We start from the raw sequence: 12,856 nt of genomic DNA on the forward strand, positions 1-12,856 counted from the left end.
TCCCTTGGACTGAAGCCGGAGGACTGAAGCCGGAGGACTGAAGCCGGAGGACTGAAGCCGGAAGCTGCAAGCCGGAAGCTGGAAGCTGGCAGCAGCCATATTGGCGCTGTGACGCACTGGGCTTCTCACCTCACCCGCCGCCTCAGCGTGCCCCTGGCGCGCCCTCAGCTGGTCTTCACTGCACCCTCACTGCGTCCATTTTCCAGCCTAAGGGGAAGCGGGGCAGCCGGGAAGTCCAGAGACAAGCCGCGCAACCTGGTGACCGCGAGAATCCTTCGCAAATTGCGGCCTGGCAAAAAAGAAACCTGATTGAGCGGCGTTGATCAGGTACCTCTTTTTGGATTGTGGGCCCTGTAACGCCCGAGAGCTAACGTTTTCCAGCCGCCCTCCTCCACAGCCCCAGAGGCCTCTGCGAGGTGTTGGGACTTGGCCCTAGTCTGGTCTTTGTCTCTCAGGATGGCTAGCAGCAGCATCTCCAAAGCTGAATTCATTGTCGGAGGGAAATATAAATTGGTACGAAAGATCGGGTCTGGCTCCTTCGGGGTCGTTTATCTGGCGGTCAACATCACCAATGGTGAGGGGGTTGCAGTGAAGGTAGAATCTCAGAAGGCCAGGCACCCCCAGTTGATGTACGAGAACAAACTCTATAAGATTCTCCAGGGTGGGATTGGCATCCCCCGCATACGGTGGTATGGGCAGGAAAAAGACTATAATGTGCTAGTCATGGATCTTCTTGGACCCAGCCTGGAAGACCTCTTCAATTTCTGTTCAAGAACCTTCACAATGAAAACTGTACTTATGCTAGCTGACCAGATGATAAGTAGAATTGAATATGTGCATACAAAGAACTTTATACACAGAGACATTAAACCCGATAATTTCGTAATGGGCGTCGGCCGTCACTGTCATAAGTTATTTCTTGTTGATTTTGGTTTGGCCAAAAAGTACAGAGACAACAGGACAAAGCAACACATACCATACAGAGAAGATAAAAATCTCACTGGCACTGTCCGATATGCTAGCATCAATGCACATCTTGGTATTGAACAGAGTCGCCGGGACGACCTGGAATCGTTAGGGTATGTTCTGATGTATTTTAATAGAGCCAGCCTGCCTTGGCAAGGACTAACGGCTGCAACAAAGAAACAGAAATATGAAAAGATTTGTGAAAAGAAGATGGCCACAAATGTTGAAGCTTTATGTAATGACTTTCCTGCAGAATTTGCTATGTACTTAAACTATTGTCGTGGGCTAAGCTTTGAGGAAACCCCAGATTACACGTATCTGAAGCAGCTATTCCGCACCCTTTTCAGGAACCTGAACCACCATTATGACTTCATATTTGATTGGACATTATTAAAGCAGAAAGCAGCACAGCAGGCAGCCTCTTCAAGCGGGCAGGGTCAGCAGGGCCAAACCCCACAGGTTTCTAAGCATGAATGAAGGAATAGACGGAGCAGTGCAGATGATAAGAGCAGCATTTGTTTCTCCCCAAATCTAGAAATTTTAGTCCATATGTACACTAGCCAATGGTTATGGACAACCGGTTACTTGTTCTAAAGAACTTATTTTACATATAAATATTGGGAAGCATTGGTGATGCTATGAGTTGTACCTCTGTATTTTGAATATTAACTGAAGTAGTGAAACATGGTGTCCAGTTTTTTTCAAGTGGAAAAGTTAACTAAATGGTTGATATACAAAAATTGGTGGAGAAATTGTACATATGCTAAGTTTTGTTAAAATCTTTTACTTTGAATTATACTGCTTGAGATCTCATTTCAGAAGAGCAGCATGAACAGTCTTGAGCCAAAGTTGTGGTTGTAAATGTTCACAATTGTGCATTCTTAGGGCTTATCCATCCCTGGGGTTTGCATTAAATCATTCTTAAAATGGTTGGCTTCTTGTTTGCAAGCCTGCTGATAGGGTAGCAACCAAATATTCCAGTATTTGAGTATATGTAAGACTGCATGCTTACCTGTGCTAGAAATAACATCTAAAGTGAAAACATAAAAACGTAGTGACTACTAGATTATCCTTATGACTGCATTAACTCTGTAATGTTCTTGGTATTTAAAAAAAGCATATTTGTCACATGAATTTAGTTACCATCTTAAAACTGAACATGTATGTATGTTGCTTAGATAAACATAGTAACTGTAAACATCTATATGATGTGGGATTTTGTTTTTATTTTGAAATGGGAGCTTTTTTGTTTATAAGTTCATTAAAAATTTAAAAAACCTGAAAAAGTAAAAATATATTGGGGATCAGTTCAGATTTAAACAGGTTGAGTTTTAAGTAATTTTGAAATATTAAGGAGGAACTGTCTAGGCAGCTGTTAGAGATGGAGCTTAGGAGGAATGTTAGGACAAGAGATATGGTCTCAAAGATATAAACTAGAAGTAATTAAACCTTAAAATGGGGTGAGAGCACACTTTTTCAAAGTGTGTGTTACTGGTTAAGAAAGCAATTGGTTTAATTGGAATAGAATAGAATAATTTCAAAATTCATCACATAGTAGTTGTAAGTAATCATTCTAGATTGCAAGGTAAAACTTATTTTTTTTTTTGTTTAAATATATGTGTATTGATTTCAGAGAGGGAGGGAGAGGGAGAGAGAGAAACATCAAGTGATGAGAAAAAAATCATTGATGGGTTGCCTCCTGCAAGCCCCTCACTGGGGATTGATCCCACAACCCGGGCATGAGCCCTGACCGTGACCTCCTGATTCATGGGTGGATGCTCAACCACTGAGCCACTCCGGCTGAGCAAAAATTAATTTTTTACTATGAATCTAAGGACTTAGCCTTTTGGAACAATAAAAGATACTGATAGAAGGGAAACCACAACCAGTTTTAAGAAAAGGAGAAGATGAATAGTTGGCATTGGCCTCTGGACTCCTTTACATTCTTAAACATTTTTGGAGACCTCAGAGTGCTATGGTCATTTGGTTATCTTTATTGATGTTTATCGGAAGTTAAAACTGGAAGAAATTAAATATTTATGTATTGCTGTACTGAAAGTAATATTAACAAACTTATTACATGTTAACCTAAGATTTTCATGAAAAAGTGCTATATTTTCACAACAAAAAAATTGAGAAGAGTTGTAGTGTTATCTTTTATGTCTGGTTTAATAAAACATAGTTAAATTTGCATATCTGCTTTTGTATTTAATTAATTGAATTTTCCTCAGGGCAAAATCCAAATTCCTTATCAAGGCTCCTAAATCTTTATATGATTTGGCTCCTTTCTGCCTCTCTTGCCTGATCTTCTGCCACCACCACTGCTACCCCAAATACATAATGTATGCTCACTACACTCCAGATGCACTTGACATTGCAAAGCTATTTCTCTTGTAAATACCATAGCTTCTTTTCTTTATGCCTGGACTACTAACTAGTACTCATTTTCCTGGCCTCAGATTAGTAGCCACTGCCTCAGGGAAGCTACCTAACCACTTCAACCCCAATCTAAGTGGAGTCTTCTCTGTTGTTCTTTTCCTTCAATTTAAAACTACATATCTCATAGTATTGGTTACGTCAGTCTCCTGCCAGTGGATTATAATCTCCACAAATCCAGGACCAGGTATGTTTTATCACTCTCTTCCCAGTACTTAGCACTGAGTAGACACGTAGTGGGTTTTCTATAAGTTGCTTCATGAAATTATGAGTGAGAGACTGAAAATACATATGGGGAGCCTGTTTCCTGAGTCTAAGAAGAAATTATTCATGTTTTTTTTGTGTTGCATGGAAAATGATAACATCCTAGTCCCCAATTTTCATATAAAACACATTTAAAATCTTTATAATAGACTATCCTAATAATTGTTAGCATTTAATAGCAATTGTTAATGTATGTGGCTATAAAAGTCTGCTTATGGCCATTATTAAGCATGCATTTTAGAAACACTAAATGCTTTAGTTATTTCAATACAAATTAATAGTTACCTGTAAGTTGATCATGATAATAATTCACTTAAAAGGTTATGATGATGAGGTCACAAAGTTAGAAGTTCAAGTGCATTTAAATGCCAACAGAACAATCCTAATTGTTCTACACTTTTCAAATTATTTTTTCAGAAGTGTAATTTCATCTCTCAAATAGAAATCATGGTACATTTTGAAATCAATTATTTCCCCTTTTCAACTGTGATAGTTAAAAAGTGCCAAAAAGTAATATTCTTGAAAGTATTTTCAATAAAAAGACAAATTATCATAAAGCTGGCTTTCAGATCTGCAAAGGAAGGTACTAAATTACATTTGAGGATACAAATTATTATTGCCATATTTTTAGGTATATGCATATCAAATATAAGTGAATTTTATATAAATTAAAGACCAAGGTGCCATTCTTTTAACTTTATAATTTCAAATTTAGGTAATTATTTGAACCCATACAGCAAAAACACAAATGAATTGTCACTGCACCCTATTGAGAAGCCTTGGTTTCTGAAGGTTATGATTAATCTGTATTGGAGATATTTTAAGAGTTAGATGCAGCAGCATTGATGGGGCCTTTCCAATGAGGGATATTTTGTCTGAATGTACACTTCCATGAGCAGGACTTGCTATGTGGAATATGAAGTGACTTGCTAAAGTTGAAAGTTTAAAAAAAAAGTATGTTGCTTCTCAGAACTCTAGCCAGAAAAGCATCCACAATATCCATTTGGATACTAAATAGGAATAGGTAGAGAGAAGACTTTAATTGGCTTGTCACTTGTTCTCCTGAGCCTTACTTTGGTATGTGAAAAATAATGTGTCTGACTCTGTTCTGAACAGATGGATGCAGAATCCTGGCCACCAACTGTTCACATCCAGGCTCAATTGAGCTTTCTCCAATGTGGCTGCTTTCCCCAGAGGGCCCATAGCTGGCCAGAAATGGGCACTCCCTAGCAGCAAGCTGGTGACTGAAATTTTTACAGCACTGTTTATGGAAACTGTTAGGGTAGAAAATCATTAAGCTACCTTTCCTGCTTCCAATCATTATAGCCAAAAGGTATGGTGCCATTCAAATTTCTGGTAGCTGATCTCTGGATGACATTATCATCAGTTGCAATAGGAAATAATAGTTCACTACCACAAGTACATTTTGAAAGTGTGCCTTTGAGAACATCTTCCCATTAGACAAGCAAACAAACAAAACTTAACCCTTTGCACTCGCTTGCTTTTTTCTCGAGCTGCTACCGATGCTAAGTGCAAAAGGTTAATTTTAGATGGTTCACGTTGATTTTCTTTATGTGATTGTTATTGACTTTAATGTTCTAATTATTATTGTACTTACACTCTTACTTATGAGAGTACTTAGAAACAAGATTGAAATAAGTGATATTTCCCAGTATGCATTCTTTGCAAAGAATACAACCTATGGATTAAATGATTATGTTTAAAAATGCCAAGGATAGGCCCTAACCGGTTTGGCTCGGTGGATAGAGCGTCGGCCTGCGGACTGAAAGTTCCCAGGTTCGATTCTTGTCAAGGGCATGTACCTTGGTTGCGGGCACATCCCCAGTAGGGAGTGTGCAGGAGGCAGCTGATTGATGTTTCTCTCTCATCAATGTTTCTAACTCTCTATCCCTCTCCCTTCCTCTCTGTAAAAAATCAATAAAATATATATATAAAAAAATGCCAAGGTTAGAACATCTAAATATTGTTTTCTATAACTCTTGTTTTATGTACATGGTAGTGGACACTCAAATATATGCTTGTTTGATTATTGAAATGTTCACAAATTCTTGAACATCTCTTAGCTTTTTATTTTTTATTATTATTATTTTTAATATATATTTTTATTGATTTTTTACAGAGAGGAAAGGAGAGGGACAGAGAGCCAGAAACATCGATGAGAGAGAAACATCGACCAGCTGCCTCTTGCACACCCCCCACCGGGGATGCGCCCGCAACCAATGTACATGCCCTTGACCGGAACCGAACCTGGGACCCTTCAGTCCGCAGACCGACGCTCTATCCACTGAGCCAAACCGGCTTCGGCTCTCTTAGCTTTTTAAAGTCTCAATTTCTTTACATATTTCCAGTGCTGGCACAGTTCCTGGAACATAGTAGATGCTTCAAGATCATTTTCTGGATTGATTTTTTTTTCTAATTGCACTAATTCTGGGGATAAACATATAAGGGTATATGAGTTCATGTGTGTGGTCTTTGTTAACGAAAAGGCATATCTCTTTTAAAATTCCTAGGAAATTATTTGAATAATCTAGGCAACTGGGCACCTGTCCTATATAGATTGCATGCTCCATCATAATTGGTTATATTTTGGTTTACATTGGCCAGTCTGAAACTGGCAATTTAGTGTGCCTTCTTCCTTATATCCACCTTTGAAATACAAATATTGGTCCCATGAGCAAAACGACTTGAAAATTCTTCAATTTTCTGTTGCATAAGTGTGTCCAGGGAATCTCTAAAGTTGAATAAATGCTTTAGGAAATCCACCTATAGTATCAGGCTGTGGATCTCCAGAAGCTGTAAATCAGTTCTTCAGAAAAGGAGAAAAGTGACAGAGCCCTTTGTATGCTAGAATTAAAAAGGGAAACAATATTTTTGAAAGAACCAAAGGGAGACAGATGCAGACCAAATGAATTAACGGCTCCAGGGAGCTGTGGAAGATGAGTGAGGAAAATGAGAGGGAAGAATATGAGAGAAAATATATAGAGGAGGCGGTAGAGGAGAGGAGAGAGTTTGCTTTTTTTTTTTTTTAAATGATTAAACCGACTGCTGAATTGCCAGGAGAGAAACAAGCTGAGTTTCCTTTCATGAAATTCTTAGGCATCAACTGCCCCTTCCTCCCTGTATCTTAAAAAAAACAACAACACAACACACCAAAAAAAAACCAAAAAACACAAAAAACAAAACCCAAAAAGTAACAAAGAGACAGCAAGTGTGAGAGTGAGATGATAATGGTTTTAAATCCTATATCTCATTTCTATGGCTGTTATGGTTTGTGCATGTGCCACTCTGCCTGAATTCCCATTTCATTAATGAGCTGTTTCCTTAATCGTTGGTTACAGAAATTCCTTAGACTTCAGTGTTTTCCAGTCACTGGAGAAGTGACTGGCCAGATGTTTCTTTTTTCTCCTTTCAGAATTCTTATGTGGGAATTGAGGATGTATCCTGAAAGTATTTTCCCTCCACAGTTCAGGGTTCCGGTAGTTCTTAAAGAGGAATCTTTTATTTAGGATTAAAAGATACACACACGTTTTTGTTTTGTTTTGGATAAAGGTAGTGGGTTTTAGTAAGGTTTATTTACATACTGGTGGCAAGACACAGGTTTTATAGCCATCCTCTTCCCCACTGCTTTTTCAACAGCCCCAAAGAGAAGGTTTTGGAAGCTGTTGCTATCCCCTTACAGAGTCCGGTTGTTTTCTTTTGTTTCTTTGTTTCGGTCGGGTGGGGGTAGGAGGTGGGGTGATGGTGAGTGGGAGGAATCCTTTGGATTCCTGGAGCTGAAAGCAGTGTCAGAAAGGGGTCGAAGGGAATAAACGTGATTTCAGAGTGCTTAGCTCGGTACATTTCTAACCTTCAGAGGTGTGATGTGTTTACAGTGCTCCCTCTTTGCAAATACCTGTACCAAAAGCCAGAAAGATGGGAACGCAGGGTTTCAAGATATCCCCCTGGCATCATCCTCTTTCCGAAACCAAATCCGGGCCCCCAGCTCTGGAGCTCAGCGACCATTCAGCCCGGAAGCCGTCGTCCTCGCGCTGCAGCTGCCACCACCCAGGGTGGAGAGCAGCTGGAACCTTTGGTGTGCGCCCACCACAGCCGCGAGCAACTCTTCCCGGTAATTAGCGCCAGCTAAGGCTCCAAATGTGCCTAATTGCAACCCCTAGCGGGCTCTCAGCTCGGCCATAGCCTGACGCTTTCCTGTCCCTGCTCTTGCGGAGAAAAATTACAAACGTGCGTGCACACACACATACACATGCACACGCGCCCTGCTTTCTTCACTCAAGAAAACCATCAATAAACGTCTTTCTCCCAAAGAAGGTGCGACTCTTCGCGCTCTCTTTTCTTTACCTGTAGAAGTTAGCTGTCCCCAAGAACACACGCGGGGCGCTTTGCTGCTCTGCGCAGCGCGCCCCCTACCTGTGTATGGCTTGGGTGGCGCTGGGGCGGCGGGGGGGGTGGGGTGGTGGTGGGGCGGTTGGGAGGACCTGAGACTCGGATTTCTCCAGTTGGTGCAGCTCCCCTGGCTCGGCACTTGGTATCTCCCGCGGTCTGGCTCTCACCCGGAAGCCGGGAAGGAGAAGGAGATTGTGGGCGTCGCCGCCGCCCTTCCTGGAACCGGAGCCAAACTCCAATAGGGCGCCAACGCCTCATGCTTCAGACTCACATCTGGCCCAGACGTGCAGATGTTGGAGGCTGGAGTAGTTCCTCCAAGCCTGGCGCTCCAAGTCCTGAGCATGCCCAATAGGACTCCTAAGGCTCCCAGAGCGAGTTTAGGGGCATGAAGATTCCGCTTTTCCGCTTTTTCGTGGAAGCTGAAGAGGGTGGAAAGGGAGGGTATCCAGGCCTTGGGAAAGCGTGCTGGGTTCGCCTGGGTACGTGCCCTCTTGCCCGGCTGGGTGAGGGGCGGAGCCGGTTGGGGAGATCAGGGAACTGGGCGGCCAGGCTAGGCAGGAGCTAGAGCACTGGGCCACCCTCCAGACGGACATTGTAAGTGCTGACTTGACTCGCTGCCAGGAGGCTGCGCGTGGCCGGCCTTGGCGCGCTGGGGTCTCACTGTCAGCGGGAGGCAGTCAGCAGTGCTCTCACACACACCTATACCAGAGCTCGCGGGTCACTTAATGCACTGCAGCCACGGGCTTGGCCGTTCTGGAAGGCGGAGAGAGTAGAAAAGGAGGAACCCCAACAAATCTCTCTCCTTCGCTTTTCTCTTTTTGCCAAAGTTCTACTGGCAAGAGGCTTGGCATTCTTTCTAAGTCAGTCCTGAGGTTTTACACATGGAGCAGTAATAGCACTCCTTTGTGTGTGGTGTGTGTGCACGCGCGTTTGTGTATGAAACACCGTCCCAGGGATGACAAACACTCCTCCAACGCCCCAACCCCACCTAACCCTTGGGGAAAAATAATACAAGCTGGTCGAGAGTCCCGTGGCCAGGTACTCATTGTGGTACTAAATCTAAATTTTGTTGATCCATATTCCTTGCTCTGCTCTCATACTCCGCTTTCTCCTTCCCTCTCTCCACCTTCTAACACCCAGATTTTTCTAATTTCGACTTCCCTTCCTCAGCCGGCTACCTGCTCCCTCAGTCCTCCTCCTCCTCCTCTTTCTCCCTCGCCCTATCTCAGCTGCGGCTAAAACCTGGAGTCTTGGGGAAAAGGGAAAAGCGGGGGGGGGGGGGGGATAAACACCAAAAAAAAAAAAAAAAAAAACCCTCGGCTGTGGAGCTGTCAAACCGGGCATGCTCAGTAGACAGGGAAGGTTTTTTGGTCTCGAGTAGCGGAGAAACATTTTTTTGCACCACCGCGACCAGCCTTAGAGCGCGGCGGCGTCGGCCACGGCAACATCAACGCAGCCATCAGCGGTGCAGACGCCCTGCACCCCAGAGCGCTGCAGGCTTCGGCTTTGTCCGGAGTTCACCTCCGAGTGCCCCGGGGGCTGAGCTCACCCCATCTGCTCGCACACACACGCACACTCTCTCTTTCACGGACACACACGCGTACACACACTCTCGCACACACGTACGACCCCGGGCGCAAGCACCCTCTTGGCAGCGGGCGTCCACAGGCGTGGTGGTAGCCAGGTTCGGTCCCTGCCCTCGGCAGCTGCCGGCTGAGAGCACCACTGCCCCCGGCCGGAGGAGAGCGATGGGGGGGCGCGAGCGGCAGCTCGAACAGTAATGTGGATTTACAGTCCTTTCCCGCAGGAACCGACCGAGAAGCCTGAAGTGCCGGGCGCACGCCGCGGCCGGCGGGGCTGAGCACCTGGCAAGAGGGCGGGGGACCGCACCTGGGGACGACACCGAAACTTGCGCCTGGACTAGGTAGGTGCGTTTCTCCCTCTGACTCCCCCCCCCTCCCAACCTAAGGACTCCAGGCGAACTTCGCCCCTAGGCTGCGGGCGGCGGATTGGTAGCTCCAGGCTGTGAGCGGCGAGCTGTGTCCGCTCTGGGAGTCCTGCCCGAGGTGGCAGAACCTCTGCTCCTTCTTCCTTTGGTCCCGCCGGGCTCGGGGCTCGGAACCACCCGGGGCAGATGGGAGGTCGGCCTCGTTCGCAGTTCAAGGGGGCCTTGGGGGCGCTGCCCTTCGAGGGCTCGCTAGGCTTCTCAGGCGACACTTTTGCCAACCAACTCCTCCGGTTCTGAAAGGGGTGGGTGTCCTCGCCCGGGCTCTCTCGCAGATCCCAGGCGCTCTAACAAGTGGACCTGGACGCGGGGGGACAGGGTCCTTGGTCCCAGAAGAGACTAGCGCCTCTCCTCGGGCGTCTCTCCCACCTGGAGCGTCCGCCCCCGGGCTCGACCACTCGGGTCCTGCTCCTGCTGTCTCTCAGAAGATGCCTAGGGGCTAGGACACACTTTAGTACCTGTTTGCTTCTGAATTTCTCTTCGAATCTCACCGGGGAGCCCAGGTTCGGGGAGGGGGGAGAACTTCAGGACCTCATAACCTGCGCCATGTGAAAATATTCTATTTTTGTTCATACTTAAATATTAATATACACAACCCAGCTGGTGTGGGTCAGTAGTTGAGCAGTCTGGGGCCGCACCCGTAGCGTCCTCCCTATACCCCAATCTTTGTCAAAAGAGGCAGTCATTACGCCGCAGTTGCTGCCCTGAGAACCGTCGGTGTTGGCTTTAACCAGGAGCTCAGCTGCGCGCGTTTGTGCATTTTCACATTTCCTCCTGAAACGTGGTCCCGGGAATCTAGCAACAACCAGCGCACCTGCCAAGCGCCCAGTACCCACTCGGCATGCCTGGGGAAATGTAATCTCACTCTCTTCCATGCCACAACCGGCGGATTGCCAATTCAGTTTCAGGATGCTTTTTTTCCCCTAGAGGTGGAGAAGGGGAGATTGTTGGAGTGACTTGGTGAGTGGATGTGTTTGCAGTCAGGAGTGTATTTAAACATTTCACCGAACCTAGTGCAGCCGGTTGTTTACAATTGCGGAGACAGACGATCTCACTCTGTAGATGCCGTCTCGACGTCTATTTCGTCTATTTCGCCACGGGGCTAGTAGGGGCGGGGACGGGGGCTGGTTTGCAGCTCGAGCTTGCCCTTGGCAGCTTGGGGTTTAACTGATCTGCATCACTGCTACTGGCGAAATGCTAATATGTGGAGAAAAACTCTACATCTCCAATATGAAGCAATCGGTTAGGAGACGCCCTGAACTTTCCAGTTTTTTTTTTTCTCCCTTGGGATGTTAATCTGGAGGTGTATTTGAGGTGACCCGAAGAAATAGAAAAAGAAGTTTCTGGTTCCACAGAAGGGAAATTAGTAGCCATTCGGTTTTAGAAACCAAAGGGAAATGAAACACCCCAGTGGACTCTAATAGGTACTGTTAGATTAGCCTTTAATTGATCGCATTTGTGATAAGGGTCATAGACAGCTTCCTTGAATTTTAGATGGTTGTTTTATGATTAAAATTAACAAACCAGGTACACTATACTGTGAGAATCAATCTGTACTCTTAACCTGTTTGGGGAAGACATTGTAAATGTCTTCTCTATTATTATCGTTCGGCTGAAATATCCTAGTTCATCTTCTTAGTCCAAAGACTTTCGATTTGAAGCATAAGTTACTCCAGTGCTGCCAAGAAAGAGTAGAGTCTAAGAAGGAAAGATTATTATTTTTTTTATTAAAAAGAGATCCATGATTACCCAACATTTTGCTCCATGATGACCCAACATTGGCTTGCTTGCTCACCCCCACCCCTTGCTCTTCATATCTGCAATGTGGGGAAAAAAAGAATTTTCATAAGGCATAGTATGACCCTTAAAATAACTGGAAAAGCAGAATCCCAGTTTTGCCATTTTTGTCCAAGTTCATAAGACTTTCTTTTGGTGATGTGTTGAGTGATTTAATATTGCAAAGTTGTTTTTAACGGGTAGTTAAGAGCTTTCAAGTATGCCAAAGTAATGTTGGAACCTTTTATTGCTAACAAAAGAAAGTCACAAGATGCATTCGAAAAGGGGTTCATGTAATTTCTAAAATGAATCTATGCTCTAAATGTTATTTAAAAGTTTTCAGATTGTCCCCTGGAATGTTTTTTTTTTTTTTTTAAAACAGGTGTTTCTAGAAAACAACTCTAAGAAGAAATGTTAGCATTTGCACAATAAAACTTATAGAGTCTTATCCCTGAACAATGCCAGGCACATAGTAGAAAATGAACATTTTTTGAATACATGAATTATTTACCATTAGTTCTAGGTCCCAATTATAAATTAAGAAACGGTCCTGTCACTTGACAAACTGTATATTGGGGCTGAAGGGAAGAATGCTTTGTGGAATCATTGTGATATAAGGGTGATTAAGTGAGATTCCAAATATTCAAACCTGTGTGTTAAAAAGTAAAATCAGATTATGCATAACTATCATCTCATTCAAAGGCCTAATTGGAAGTCAGAATACCCTAAAGGCCTCATTGTTTCAATTCAGCTATCATATGTGTAAATAACGCTGACAGCCATTGTACCTTTCTGATGCCTTTAATACAAAGATTCGTGCTGAAGCAGAACAGTCAAACATTCAAGTTTATTCTGTATGGTATTACAATATTACTTTAAAATTTCAAACTGCAAAATATACTTTTGATATGTTGCCTCTGAAAACAGAAGGCTTAGTGGAACTTTATTTTCCATGACAGCTTTAAAAACTTGGAAGTGGTAAGAAGGGTCAATATTAATTAG

At 44.0% G+C, this 12,856-nt stretch overlaps 1 protein-coding gene across 1 annotated transcript; it reads left to right on the forward strand.

The window, feature by feature from the left end:
• Positions 1-456: 456 nt before the first annotated feature.
• LOC103305368 (casein kinase I-like) lies at positions 457-1,443 on the forward strand. The gene has a single exon (XM_054719844.1). It carries the CDS (start codon positions 457-459, stop codon positions 1,441-1,443), a length of 987 nt encoding a protein of 328 aa, XP_054575819.1.
• The last annotated feature ends 11,413 nt before the right edge of the window (positions 1,444-12,856 follow it).

The sequence above is a fragment of the Eptesicus fuscus genome, chromosome 1 (assembly GCF_027574615.1).
Source record: "Eptesicus fuscus isolate TK198812 chromosome 1, DD_ASM_mEF_20220401, whole genome shotgun sequence".
In the NCBI taxonomy this organism is placed as follows: Eukaryota; Metazoa; Chordata; class Mammalia; order Chiroptera; family Vespertilionidae; genus Eptesicus; species Eptesicus fuscus.